Consider the following 15,010-nt stretch of genomic DNA (forward strand, 5'->3'; position numbering starts at 1 on the left):
CTAACTTAAACTAAACTTAAACTAAACTAAACTAAACATAAACATAAACATAAACCTTAAACACTTTCAGAAGGTTCAAGTAACTTACTACTACTGGTAGCAGGTTCCTTTTCAGCATTCTCAATGAATTCTTGTTTCACTTTAGATTCATCTATATTGTAATGCACATGATCAACATAAGTATTACCTCTGGAATCAGTATGACTAATCTTATTAATTTCAGAATAATCAGGACATAATTCAGCCCCTTTTCTCCCAATCAAATACCATGGTAAATTAAAGATATCTTCCATTGATTCTAAGGATCTACCAGCCACTTCAGGGACAAAGAACCAACACCAAATTAATCCAATAACCATAATTCCTACAAAGAAATAAAATACCCCATAATTTGTCATAGTTATAATCATTAATGGTAAAGCCTTTGAATTACCATATTGATTGGCAAAATGTAATACCATAACTAATGATTGGGCAAAAGATCTAATTTTTAATGGGAATAATTCTGATCCAAGTAAATATTGAATATTATTATAACCCATAGTCCAACCAGTTCCTGAAAGGAAAATAGCAGCAAGAGCTCCTTGAGCTGCTTTCTTTTGTGATGGACTTAAGACTGCATTAGCATTAGATGCTTCTGGGACTATAGTCATGAATATAGCAAAATATAATATGGTTATTAATTGTAAACTAAGTCCAATATATAATGCTTTTCTTCTACCAAGGAAATCAATAAAGAGGAAAGCACTCAAGTATGCTGATACAAATTTAACAACCCCTAAAATAGCAGACATCTTTAATTGATCAGTTCCTACAACCCCTGCAAAACTAAACAATTGTGAAGCATAAATAGTAACAGCATTAGCTCCAGACCATTGACCCAAGATTTGGGCCATAGCACATACCACAAAGAATCTATATCTTAAAGATTTAACCATAATAATATCTTTAAATTTTTGGAAAATATTAGTATCTCTGGTAGCTTCCTTTTCTGATAATACTTGTTCATTAATATCACTAATTTCTGCAACAACATAAGGATGATCAGGTGGTAAATGTCTTAATTTAGATAATTTCTCAATGGCTTCATCGGCTCTATTAACTTTTAATAACCATCTTGGAGATTCCACACAAAATAAAAATGAAAAAATAAATATTAAACCAGCTAATATTATCTTTAAACAAAGAGTAATTCTCCATTGGGCATCAGAAGTATTAGAAATATGAAGGGCTGTACCCCAATTAGCAAAATATCCCAACATAATTCCAAAATATACAGCTCCTGAAAAGATAGATACACAAAGACCTCTAATTCTACTTGGAGCAATTTCAGACATACTTGGACCAATAGTGGTAGTTTGTCCAATAGCTAAACCTTCAAGTAATCTACCAGCATATAATTGTCCTACACTTGTAGAACTAATTTGAATAGCCGTTGCAACAATCCATAAAACACATACTGCTTGTAAAGCTCTAATTCTACCTAATCTATCAACCGTATACATGGCAAGAATACTTCCACCAATAGAACCTAATTGAACCATAGATGTAATATTGGATTTCAAATCAGCAAGTTCATTGGCACTCTTAGACTTATCATTAAGTCCAAATCTAGTTTGAAAGGATGGAAGACTAATATTTCCCGAAACTAAATGGTTGCAAAGTTAGTATCACACTCGATAAGCGGTAAAAAATGAGAGTTGAAAAAATATTACAACACGTCATAAGGGGTATAACAAAATTAATACTTACTGTTACCTTCATCATAACCTCTAGCAGCACCACATAAACCATAAACAAATACTGTCAAGTAAAGTGTCATATTATAGATTTCTGGTGGTGAATCATCGTGACCAATTTGCCATTTAAATTTCTTCTTTTGTTGAGGTTTATGATAACTTTCTGGGATTAATACACCCTTTTCACCATCTGACCTTTGCGAAGAAATGGAAGCATTATCCTTATCTTCCTTGTCTTTCTTATCCAACATATTGTATTTATTTAGCTAAAGTTAAAGAGTTTGAGAATACCAAGAAAAAATTCAACTTTGGATCTGTCAAGCAAACTTTAATTACTAGATAATTTTGCTCAAGTAGGATACTTTCCAAGAAATCAAGAAATTAAGAAATCAAGAATTATCGAGTCTACATCTCTACATATATACTCTACATTGGATATGTTCAACGATAAAAAATTATTGATCAAATGAAGGCTATTGTATTACTCCGTGCATAACAACCAATGTGGGGAAGTATCGGAGTGATAGCTCAAATTCTCTGCACAATGAAAGCTTAAACCTCACCTCACCTCAATTTAACTAATTATGGAAAACATTCCAAAGGTGCTGCAATAATAATAGAGGTAATTTTACACTTGCATATTTTGTCCAGAAAAATTCAACAATTATTTTTTAGTCATTTATTCCGGGACTCAAATTGGAATATGACAAAGAAAGAAGGTTTAAAGAATGGGGTTCATAAAGGTGGAGATAAATCTTGGATTGTTTATTGAACTCCCAAGGAGCGAAGTCACATCTAATGTTACGTGTGATATTATCGAGAGGTATTTGGATTCAATTATGGTATGTTAGTATTACTCAAAGAATTAGAGAATAGCAAGGTGCGGCATTAAACTAGCCCATCATCCTTAGTTATAATACCGATGTCTTTTGTTTAGGTAATCAAGGCTCAGCAAAGAATTGGAAATTTTTGGGATAGAAGTGGGGTAAAAGGCTTTACCCTCACGCATCAAACAGTTTCAGGCCACCACAACTCCCACCAAAAGTAAAATGCTGCGGTCCGCCTTACATCAATGAGCTCGTGTAGATTCTGACTCTTATGATGAATGTAATGACCAACCGAGGTAACCTAATATCACTAAACATTGGAATTAGAACAAACATGATAAGCTAATATCCAATAATAAACAGTGTGAATATAAATAAATATGCTTCCCCACCTTGACTACCCGTCCGGAGTTCGCCAGCTAAACGAAACTTTTTGCGTTAAACATTGCGCTTTGAGATGCGACTGCATGTAAATCCAGAGTTCAAAACACAGAACAAACTGACAGGAACAGGGACTTCGATCCCCCACTTATGTGCCCCACTTAGACCACTTTAGTCCTAATTAACCCATAACCCGGAATAGCTTTGATATCAAATTTGCAGTAAGCCTTCAGTTACATACAATTTGACCAATAAAACTTTAGCATTTTGTAAATTGCCACAAACACATTCCAACCGTAACTACTCCGATTTTATGTCATCGGCCAAGATGATTGGCTTGTCGTCTATCTCCTCTTCCTGTGCCTCCTCTTGAGGCTTGAGGAGGGGAAGATTATTGCAAAATTTATTGATAGTTAGGTGGAGGGATAACTAGTAAGCTTTGTTGGCAAAATTGATAAGGAGTATTGTAGTAGTCAGTAAGATCAGAAAGTGCATATATGGATAGGATCGGAGTAAGAAATGCAATAGGAGCCGGTCCGTCAATTAATTGGGGGGTCAATAAAATCTCCTTATTGTTGCTATATGTCGCAAGAGTAAACTACTTCAGATTTAAATGCACATCCCATTGGGTTTCAATGGTTTCGATCGATTGCAGCCATTTTATTTGAAATCTTTGCTCAACTCTATATATCTCTAGATTTGTCACTTTTTGAAATTTATTTGCTTGAACTAAAAGAAGTATCTATAGCCTGACTTACATTTTGAGTTATTGTTACAGTTACAGTTACAGAATAGTCAAGTAATTAGTCATTTCACAAGTCAGGTGCGATGTTAACATCGGTTCGGGTAGCTTGCTGCGTATATTTGGATGTTCTTTGATTTACAAGGGTTGTACGACTGGATCAGCTGACGTGATTCGTCAAAAGCTCAAGGTTTTCCGAATTATATGCTTTAATATGCTTTAAATTATTTTTTATTTACAGCACAAAGATGCAATTTCAGGAGATCGACAGATTTCACCAGGTCTACCATTGTGGGAAATATCGAACCATTCAAGGATCTTTTGGTAGCAACTTTAATTACCAAAATGTCCACAACTCTGGCTGCAATGATAATTTAATTACTAGTTATTGAAGTTTACGAGAATTTAATCTACTACTGCTTTTTGGTGTATTCGGCTCTGATTGGATGAAAAGCCTATCCCAATACGAGCAAAAAAAACTGTGGGTTGGCTTAATTTAGTAAATTGCAAGTTCCAGAGATAAGGATATTTTTTCTCAATTATTATCTTGTAATTATACAGAATATCCTTGAATTACCATGAATATCCGAACCTAATGTGAAAAAATTATGGCGGTGATTAAATGAACGCCGTTATAACATTTGATCAATTTAACTAATTTAACTTAATTACCTAATGAAGACATTAGCCTAACTATCTTCATTTGGTTCATCAACTCATTGTTACATTAAAATTATTAATAAAATAGTTCCAATAAGACTTAATCTTTGTGTCCACCGTCGCCTCCCCCACCACCCCCAATTTCCTCACGTGGATTTGCAACATAACTTTTCCAAGGTTATGTTAGTGGGTTTCGTTTAAATCTAATAGAGTAGTTAGGACCATTACTATAGTAACCGCTTGTGCCGGATATCGCCTTTATAAAGTAAATAATTTATGAGAATTATACGGCGTTGCCCACATTCTATACCTTATTTACAGTTACCAGTTACAATTAAATTTAAAATTACACGCGGCTGGACTTCTTGAGTTCAGAATATAATTAAGCAGTTCACTTTCACACTCATTACTCACACTCAACAGCCTAATGGGACTACTCCCCCATGACATATCATAATGATAACAAGCAAGACTGAGATATGTCGTGATTGGCTATAAAGCATTCCCGTTGGAATAATATTTTTAGTTCGGAAAATTTTTAGGCTGGAGCCACAGTTTGTTGCGCTTGCAAAAAATATGATTACCGCTTTAGGACAGTCCCATCATTTAGCAAAGATTTAATAAAGATTCAAACGGTTGGGGATGGTAGTATGAAGTCGGATATAAATATCATAGGCAATCCCATTGTGTAGCAAAGGATCTCCTTCTAAAAAAAATATTAAGGTTGCAGAAAATATGGGCTTTGCAAGTAACTTAAAATGGGGATTTATTCCAACAAGACGTGTTCTTGATGAAGATGAAAATGGTAATTTCACTTATCCTGAATTACAGAAGAATACCGATGATAGTAAAGAAAAAAGTTCATTAGAAAAAATTTCCACTACTGAAGTTGATGAAAAATCGCATGAAGTGTTTGAGTATAGAGACGAAAAAGATAGAAAGTGGTGGAAGTTCTTTGATGAATATGAGTATAGAGTTACTAAGACAGTTAAGAATAAAAGAAAATGGTATAAATGGTTCCATGATGATGATACTGCTGCTGAAAAGAGACTTATTTTAAAAGTGGATATCTTATTAACTTTTTATTCATTAATGGCTTATTGGGTTAAATATTTAGATCAAACCAATTTAACTAATGCTTATGTTGGAGGTATGCAAGAAGCTATTGGAATGAAAGGTAATGATTTTGTTAATACTCAAGTTATGTTTACTGTGGGTAATGTTATTTTTCAAATTCCATTTATGTACATTCTTTATGCTTACCCATTAAATTATGTTTTACCATCTTTAGATCTTTGTTGGTCTATATTGACTATTTGTCTTTATAGAGTCACTAATGTTCAAGGTTTAAAAGCTCTTAGATTCTTTATTGGTGGTTTTGAAGCTACCAGTTATATTGCTTATCATAGTTTATTTGCATCTTGGTTTAAAGGTAGTACTGGTGAAGTCTCAAGAAGAGCTGGTTTCTATTATCTTGGACAATATCTTGGAGTTCTTACTTCCGGTTTACTTTCAGGAGCTATTGAAAGAAATATGGGAGGCATCAATGGACTTGACGCTTGGCAATGGATTTTCATTATTGATGGGATTATCTCTGTTATTGTAGGTATACTTGGATTTTATATGATTCCTGGTACTCCACAGGATTGTTATAGTATATTCTTAACAGATGCCGATATTAGAGTGGCAAGAAAGAGAATGATTGCTGATCAAAAGGATTTCAAACCAAGAGAAAATGCTCTTAAATACTTCTTTGATGTTAAACTTTTAAAGAATATTCTTACTTCATGGCAATTACCAGTATTGGCTCTTTGGAATATTTTCTGTTGGAATAATACTAATGGTACTTCTGGTGCTTATGCCCTTTGGTTAAAATCATTAAAGAATGATGAAGGTAAGCCCCGTTTTGGTCCAGGAGAATTACAAGATTATACAGCATTAACACCTGGTTTGGGTCTTATATGGTTAATTATAACTTGTTCAATTGCTGATTTATTTAATCTGAGATGGTTTGCAATTATCTTCAGTCAAGTATTTAATTTTACAGGAAATGTATTACTTGCAGTATGGTATATTCCTGAACGAGCCAAATGGTTTGCTTGGTGTCTCCAATATTGGTCATGGGCCATGGCTCCTGTTCTTTATTCATGGTTGGGTGATATATCTAGAAAGGATGTTAGAGAAAGAAATATTATTTTGGTTATAGTTAATATCTTGGCTCAACAATCTACAGCTTGGATTGCTGTATTGGTGTATCCTACAGTAGAAGCACCCAGATTCTTAAAGGGATATTCATTTACAGCTACTTCTGCATTTGCATTATCTGTTTGGACATTTGTTGTATTATACTTCTATAAGAAGGATGAAAGAGCCAATGCTAGGGCTAATGGTATTATACTCTATAATTCCGCTACGGATCCTGATTTTGTACCATCTGAAGTTGAAGATGAGACTGATTTAAAGAGGGATTAAATAGTATAATTAGTTAATATAAATAATTGTTTAATGATTGTTAGTTATAATTATTGCAGCCATTAGAGTGCGTATGACTCGCAGTAAAACAATAAGCAGTATAGAACACTCTATAAGTACACCTATAAATAGAACAACAGAACACTCTATAAGCAGAACACTCTATAAACAGAACCCTATAGGTACAACTGAATATCCACACATATATCTAAGTATATTATACAGTTAGATAACTGACAGAGTTATAAATGTAGTAGTAAATGTAGTAGTAAGTAGTACGACATCAATGTCGCAGCAACAATGTCTCCTCCTCCTACACATAAGCTCATCTAAAAAGTGAAATATCCATCCGATGAAAACTCCTCCATCACTAAGAAACATCCTTAAATTCTACCTACACTTAGTTAGAATGGGTGTTCCTGCATTATTCCGATGGTTATCGAGAAAGTATCCCAAAATCATTTCTCCTGTAATAGAAGAAGATGTTGAAGAAGAAATTGGTGGAGCTAAATATTCTGATCGGAACCCCAACGGAGAAACCGATAATTTATATCTTGATATGAATGGGATTGTACATCCATGTTCTCATCCTGAACATAAGCCAGCTCCAAGTACTGAAGATGAAATGTTCTTAGACGTTTTCACTTATACAGATCGAGTACTTATGATGGCTAGACCAAGAAAAGTATTAATGATAGCGGTAGATGGAGTAGCTCCAAGAGCTAAGATGAATCAACAGAGAGCTAGAAGATTTCGATCAGCTCAAGATGCTAAGATTGCTGAAGAAGAGAAGGCTCGAGATATTAAAGAGCGAGAATTACGAGGAGAAATAATTGATAAATCTATTAAGGAGAAGAAATCTTGGGATTCTAATGCCATTACTCCTGGTACTCCATTCATGAATGGATTGGCAGAAGCTTTAAGATATTGGGTGGCTTATAAGTTAGCTAGTGATCCAGCTTGGGCTGATTTACAAGTAATCATTAGTGATGCAACTGTCCCTGGTGAAGGAGAACATAAGCTTATGAATTTTATAAGATCTCAACGTCTGGACCCTCAATATGATCCAAATACTAGACATTGTATTTATGGATTAGATGCCGATTTAATCTTCTTGGGTTTGGCCACACATGAGCCTCACTTCCGAGTCTTGAGAGAAGATGTGTTTGCTAATCAAGATAAAAGAATGACTGTATCAGATCAAATAGGTCTTACATCAGAACAAGAAGCTGCCATTGCTGAAAGAGATAAACGGAAACCATTCTTATGGCTTCATATTAATGTATTACGAGAATATTTGGCGATTGAATTATATAATCCTCAATTAATGTTCCCATTTGATTTAGAAAGAGCCATTGATGATTGGATTTTCATGTGTTTCTTTGTTGGTAATGATTTCTTACCTCATATGCCAAGTTTAGATGTTAGAGATAATGGGATTGATATTCTTGTCACCTGTTGGAAACGTTTATTACCTCATTTAAAGGATTATTTAACTTGTGATGGTAATTTAAATTTGGATTCAGTAGAAAAGTTAATGGCATCATTAGCCAATCAAGAAGATGATATTTTTAGAAAGAGAAGAGAGAATGAAAGAAGAAGAGAAGAAAATCATAAACGGAGAAAGCTTATGCAAGAAGAAGAAAAGAAGATGAAGAGTATTTATTCATCTCAAGTATCAAAGGGTCATGATAAAGCTCCATTATTGGCTGATATTAATATGCCATTAATGACTACTACTGGACAACTTGTTGAAGGGTATGCACAATTATCTAATAAAGATATTGTTCATAATCGAGACATTATAACCAAAGCCAATATGTCTAATGCCGATGCAGCATCTGCTTTAAAGAAATTATTAGATGCTAGAAAATCTAATGGTGGAAGTGGAAGTGGAATTAGTGCAGTAGAAGCCATCAAGCAAGCCGAAGGTGATGAAGAAACTTCTCAAGACAGTACTACTGAAGCCGAAATCGAAGTAGAAGAAGAAGATAATACTAAAAAGAGACGTTTAGATGATGATAATAAATCTAATACTAATGCTAATACTAATGAACCAGAAGATGATGTAGCCCCAGGAGATGTCAAATTATGGGAACCAGGTTATAGAAAGAGATACTATCAAACCAAATTCCATGCCCAATCAGATGAAGAGATTGAACAAGTGAGACGCAATGTGGTTCGATCATATCTTGAAGGTATATCATGGGTTTTACTTTATTATTATCAAGGATGTCCGTCATGGCAATGGTATTATCCTTATCATTATGCGCCATTTGCAGCAGATATATGTAATGTTCATGATATTATTGGAGAAGAAGGAATTAAGTTTCAATTAGGAACTCCCTTCCGACCATTTGAACAATTAATGTCAGTATTACCGGCAGCATCAGGTCATACATTACCAGAAGTATTTCGAGATTTAATGAGTAATCCTAATAGTGAAATCATTGATTTTTATCCAGAAGAATTTAAAATTGATATGAATGGACAAAAGATGAGTTGGCAGGGGATTCCTCTTTTACCATTTATTGATGAAACTCGATTACTTAAGGCTGTACATTCAGTATATCCACTTTTAACAGAAGATGAAACTGATCGAAACACTAATAAACATGATGTATTATTTATATCCAGTCATAATAAGAATTATAAACGATTTATTGATAATTTATATAGTAATGAAGATGGAACTATACAATTCCATAATGCAAAAAGTGGTCTTGGAGGTATTGCCAGTAAATTTAACAAACATACCCTTGAAGGTCAAATGAAATTCCCCTTGGGACAAGGTGCTTTACCAGATATTTCTAATAGTGAATATCTTCAAGTTATTTATCATATGCCTCCTAAAAAGCCGGGGAAATCAATGTTATTGAATGGTTATATCTCACATCTCAAAGTGTTAACTGAAGATGATAAGAATTCCATGCTTTATGGTCAAAGGGGTGGATATGGACGATTCAATAGTCCTCAAGATAATAGTGGTTATGTCAATGAAGGACCTTCTGGTAAGCAATTATACCTTGCGTATAATATGCGGAGAGGAGGATTCAGATCATTTATTGAACATATGAAGAATAAGACCAGCTATTATGAGCAAAGTTCATCGGCGTACCGAACCAATGCCAACTACAGAGGGAACTATAGAGGTAACTATAACAATGGTAATAACGGTAATTATAATAATGGTAATAACTATAACAATAACTATAATGGCAATGGTAATGGTAACTATGGTAACAATAACTACGGTAACAATAACTACGGTAACAATAACTACGGTAACAATAATAACTACAGTAATAACTACAGCAATAACTATAGCAACAACAGATATCCTAACCAAAACAGACAACACTCTAATGGAAACCCATCCAATGAGTCTAGTCGGACTGGCTACTTACCCCCTCCTGGCAGAGGTGGTAGAAATGGATATAGAAGATAGTACTATATTAACTAATATATCAATATATTAAATTAGTCGAATTAGTCTAATTGATTATATAAATACTCCTATTCTTGTATACATTATCGGAAACTGAAAATTTCAATTCAGTTTCTTCTGTAGCAGGTAACTCAATAATACTCCCATCTAAACAGAATCTTCTCTTTTGTTTAGATATTAAGTTTCTGGCTTTAAGAGTTAGAGTATCATGTTTCTGTAATTTCTTATAACTAACTCTATGGTCATTAATATGACTACCATTACTATATACTTTCCCCATTATATCCATAATATATGTTCCATTATCTTCAGTATTGAATGAAACAAGATATAAACTATCCTCAAGGATATCTCCCTGTGGCAGAATCTCAAACGTAGGCTCAAATCGCTTAGAAGCAGTAATTAACCAATAAGCAAAGGGACCCAGAATTGTTGTTTGTCCATTATTAATAATGAACTCACCTTCATATTTTTGTTCTTGTTCTAAATTGGCAAATGCCGCTTTCTTAAATCGTTCTAAACCAAACTTTCTTAATTCCGGAGTATCACTATCAGCTACAAGTGATGCATGGAAAGCCCATGATAATACTACTAAAAACTTTAATGGTTGAGTAATTTCAGTAGTCTTTTCATCTCTCACTAAATAATATGATCCCTTAGGAAATTCCACTTCATAGAGGTTTAGGGGTGATACTTTAGTAGAGGTTATTAATTTCTGAAGAGCATTCACTTCATCAGTAAGATCTATTGAAAGTGCCAAACTATTACCTGTTCCTGAGGGGAATGGGAATATAGTGATAGTTGATGAGTGTTGAGATTCTTCTAATCCATTAATAAACTCATTAACTGAAGTATCACCACTTATAAAGATGATCGTAGTTGGTTCATCATTATCAAATTTATGAGCATACTCAGTAATTGTCTCGGCCGAGACCGTAGCTATATACTCATGTTTGACCCTTAAAACATTATCGAATAAAGGTTTGATTAGTTGTTCATATAGATTCTTGTCAGTCAGACGACCTGTTCCCGAATTGACCGAGTCTAATATCACCACTTTATTGGTAGTTAAATGAGTTGGTAAACTTTGGAGCCGAGGGATCTCCGTACCAATCAGATCGGCATCGGCTTTAGTAACAACCAACTCATAAGACGTGTCACTGGTTACCTGAACCAATTGACTAGTTCCCGTTATATACACTAAGTCTTTGGTAGTGGATGTCATAGTAACTTTGTAGTATCAATGGCTCTTGTGGTTATGGAGTTGTGGAGCTTATCGCACTTTTATAATGACTTTTATATTGCCTCAATTAAAAGTGTGGATACCCTGTAAATTACTCAGCATTAATTCAGGTTCAATGACACTCGGAGAATCCTTTTAACTAATCGATTACAACCAATTGCTTAAACTTACCTATCAATTGCTAGTTTAGTATAACTACAAAAGTTAAAAATTAAAAAAAAATAAAATGACGACAACTGCAGGATTCGAACCTGCGCGGGCAAAGCCCAAAAGATTTCTAATCTTTCTCCTTAACCACTCGGACAAGTTGCCTTTTATTGTGAAAATCAAGGAGCTCAGTGCGTGAGAGAATTTAAAAATCACGTGAAAGTCACGCGAATTTCACGTTTTTGATCACGTGCCTTATTTTGCATCTAGAAAGTTTTTACTGTTTTGCATCCCTTTGCAACTTTAGAAATAGTTAAATTCTACTTCTTTATCTTTTAAAGTCATAAATAGTTTTGTTATTGAATAAATCTTACTTATTAATTCTAATCTATTTTCAAAATATTTTCGCAAAACTTTTACTTAAACAAGTAATGTACTTAACATACCTAATCACATATACCTCAACTCTTGCATATGTTGACTTATGTATTTTTCATGACTTTCATGATTTTCATGATTTTCCCAGATATTCCCTCTACTACACATAGCATTAACATCACATAGTAACATAGTACTTTAACCAAATGTGTAGAAAGGTAGGTGCAAATAAAAATTGGCGTGCACTATTGACAATTTGACAATTTTCAGATATCTCTATTAGATAAACATCTAATAATACAACTTAAACCATATTAGTCTGTATAATTTTCGGAGATACGTATTTCTCAAACAGTCATTTCAAACCAGAAGGGGAAGTGGCCATAATTATCGGAGCTTCACAACATCGTAATTGATCAGTGTACTTCACTGCTACTAATTTTGCACCCATCTGTGCAGGACCATCTCGCTCATCGCATAGTAAAGTGAAATATTTTAATAGCCCATAGTTAACAGACAACCTTTAACAATTCAATTAAACAACTACCACACGACAGTAAACCACTATGAGTGATACTGTGACGTTCAGTCCCACGCGTGCAGAGGTGTTGTACAACAAATACCGAGAAACTAATTCCGGTAGGTCAATTCCTAGGCTCTATGCCTTTGAAAAGTCTAAATCAGTTAGTGAAAATTTAGATGAATTGGCACTATTTGCATTACAAACTTCTACTGTATTACCAGTACTCTATTCATGTCATGATATCTTTCTTGACTTAGTGTCCCGGTGGACACACAGGTACTCAGAGTTTGAAGAGAAGTTTTCTACTACTACTACTACTACTATTCCCGGTACTATAGTTCTTGCTACCTTAGCTCGTATAATTCGAGTGTACCATCAGTCTATCAACATTACCGAGCATTTTGTTTCATCCATTGCCATATTTGAACGATTATTGACAAACTCATCTGTATCCTCGGCCGAGCTCGAAGTCATCTTACTTTCCTTCTATAGATTAATCCTGTTCGATCGTCATCGGTTCAATTCTACTATAAATCCTCAAGTGTTATATTCCATTATTAGTACTAATAATACCACCGACTTTGCTGTATCGAAATTCTTAGCCATTAAAGTATTAGCCATCTTCCTTAATTTATCAGAAGCAGCCGAACAACGATTAATAGATCACCATATTGGTAGTCAACCAGTGCTTGGAACTTATGAGAATGATCAGGATATCGACTATCGATTCTTAGCATTGTTAGAAGCCAAGAGACTTGCCAACTTTACCAATTTACCATCAGTTACAGATACAGTCATTACAGATATAATTCCTTCATCAACAATAATTACCATTAGTGCATCAGATTTACATCCCACCGTCACTTCAGTATGTGGGATATTAATCTCCAACTTTAACCAAACACAAGATCCGTCTCAGCAAGTGATTCAATCCAACTTTGTCCCTACCGACTCTGCTGTAGCTGCATTAAGAGATATTGCCATAACCATTCAATCCAATAAACCTGTAATGGTATATGGTAAAGCCGGATCAGGAAAGACATTCTTAATTAGTGAATTGGCTCGATTAATGAATTATGATACTTCGATAGTTAAGATCCATTTGGGTGAACAAACGGATGCCAAACTCTTATTGGGAACATACTCTTCAGGAGAGAAACCAGGAACTTTCCAATGGATGGCCGGTGTTTTAACCACGGCTGTTAAAGAAGGGAAATGGGTATTGGTTGAAGATATTGATAAGGCACCTACCGAAGTATTATCAGTATTACTTACCTTATTAGAGAAACGAGAACTTACGATTCCATCTAGAGGAGAAGTTATAAAGGCCCAACCAGGATTTCAATTAATTTCCACTATTCGAATTGCTAATGATTCTACTAAAGATATTATGCCTGATTTAATTGGATCTAGATTATGGCATAAGGTTAAAGTAGATATCCCCAATGAACAAGAACTTGTAGCCATATTACATAGACGATTCCCGCTTTTACAGAGATTTCTTCAATCATTCATTCGATGTTATGATGAAGTGATTCGTATCTATTCGCTCAGTTCGTTTGTATCATTGAATAAAGGTTCTAATCCTCGAGTCATCTCGTTCCGAGACTTAGTGAAATTCTGTTCTAGATGTAATAAGATCTTAGTCAATCATGGGATTGTTAGTGCTGATCAATTATTGGAATCATCCATTTATGATGGGATCTTTTCTGAAGCCGTTGATTGTTTTGGAAGTGCCATTACTGAACCAGCTGCTTTAACTCCATTGATTAATAGTATAGGTGCAGCCCTTGAAATCCCCACTTCACGAGTTCAACTCTATGTGGCTAATCATGTACCATTACTTATTGATGAAGATGAAAAGCTTCGTATAGGGCGAGCCGTATTAAATAAATCATTAACGGTTAATTCAACTAAGAAGAGTCATAATGTTACATCATTTGCTCGAACCAATCATTCCTTAAGACTTATGGAACAAATCGGTGTAGCCATAGAAATGACTGAACCAACATTATTGGTAGGAGAAACAGGTACCGGTAAGACTACCGTTGTCCAACAAATGGCTAAACTTATGAATAAGAAACTTGTAGTAATCAATGTATCACAACAGACGGAACTGGGAGATTTACTTGGAGGTTATAAACCCATTAGTGCTAAATCTATAGCCATTCCAATTCAAGAGACATTTGAAGAACTCTTTACTGCCACCTTCTCCGAGAAGAAGAATGCCAAATTCTCGCAATTACTTGCCAAATGTTTCAATAAGAGTCAATGGAAGAATGTCATTAAGTTATGGAAAGAAGCCATTAAAATGGCCATGGATATTCTTGATACTAATCAGTCAGAAAGTGTGAAGAAGAAACGGAAATTAAACAATGATCAGAAACTGGCCCTTGGTCATAAATGGCATCAGTTTGAACTGGAAGTAGCTGACTTTGAACTCAAGGCTG

At 34.5% G+C, this 15,010-nt stretch overlaps 4 protein-coding genes and 1 non-coding gene across 5 annotated transcripts; 2 read left to right on the plus strand and 3 right to left on the minus strand. All coding sequences in view use genetic code 12, as the record gives it.

Moving 5' to 3' along the window:
* Window positions 1-56: 56 nt before the first annotated feature.
* HGT17 (Hgt17p) lies at window positions 57-1,990 on the minus strand (the record flags this gene model as incomplete). The annotated part of the gene is made up of 2 exons (XM_064885444.1): window positions 57-1,648; window positions 1,753-1,990. The coding sequence occupies 2 exons, from the start codon at window positions 1,988-1,990 to the stop codon at window positions 57-59; spliced, it is 1,830 nt and encodes a 609-aa protein (XP_064738755.1).
* Window positions 1,991-5,084: 3,094 nt separating this feature from the next.
* Window positions 5,085-6,821, plus strand: RJT21DRAFT_84501 (putative permease; the record flags this gene model as incomplete). Its single annotated transcript, XM_064885400.1, has 1 exon — window positions 5,085-6,821. The coding sequence occupies one exon, from the start codon at window positions 5,085-5,087 to the stop codon at window positions 6,819-6,821; it is 1,737 nt and encodes a 578-aa protein (XP_064738756.1).
* Window positions 6,822-7,199: 378 nt separating this feature from the next.
* Window positions 7,200-10,269, plus strand: RAT1 (ssRNA exonuclease; the record flags this gene model as incomplete). Its single annotated transcript, XM_064879820.1, has 2 exons — window positions 7,200-8,752; window positions 8,789-10,269. The coding sequence occupies exons 1-2, from the start codon at window positions 7,231-7,233 to the stop codon at window positions 10,267-10,269; spliced, it is 3,003 nt and encodes a 1,000-aa protein (XP_064738757.1). The 5' UTR covers window positions 7,200-7,230.
* Window positions 10,270-10,292: 23 nt separating this feature from the next.
* On the minus strand, window positions 10,293-11,716 carry RJT21DRAFT_35645 (uncharacterized protein). The gene has a single exon (XM_064884280.1). It carries the CDS (start codon window positions 11,492-11,494, stop codon window positions 10,316-10,318), a length of 1,179 nt encoding a protein of 392 aa, XP_064738758.1. The 5' UTR covers window positions 11,495-11,716; the 3' UTR covers window positions 10,293-10,315.
* A 26-nt stretch (window positions 11,717-11,742) lies between these two features.
* RJT21DRAFT_t88 lies at window positions 11,743-11,824 on the minus strand. Its single transcript has one exon. It is a non-coding gene; the product is annotated as a tRNA-Ser (tRNA).
* Between the last annotated feature and the right edge of the window lie 3,186 nt (window positions 11,825-15,010).

This window comes from Scheffersomyces amazonensis (genome assembly GCF_036850825.1).
Source record: "Scheffersomyces amazonensis strain UFMG-HMD-26.3 chromosome Unknown RJT21scaffold_3, whole genome shotgun sequence".
Lineage (NCBI taxonomy): Eukaryota > Fungi > Ascomycota > Pichiomycetes > Serinales > Debaryomycetaceae > Scheffersomyces > Scheffersomyces amazonensis.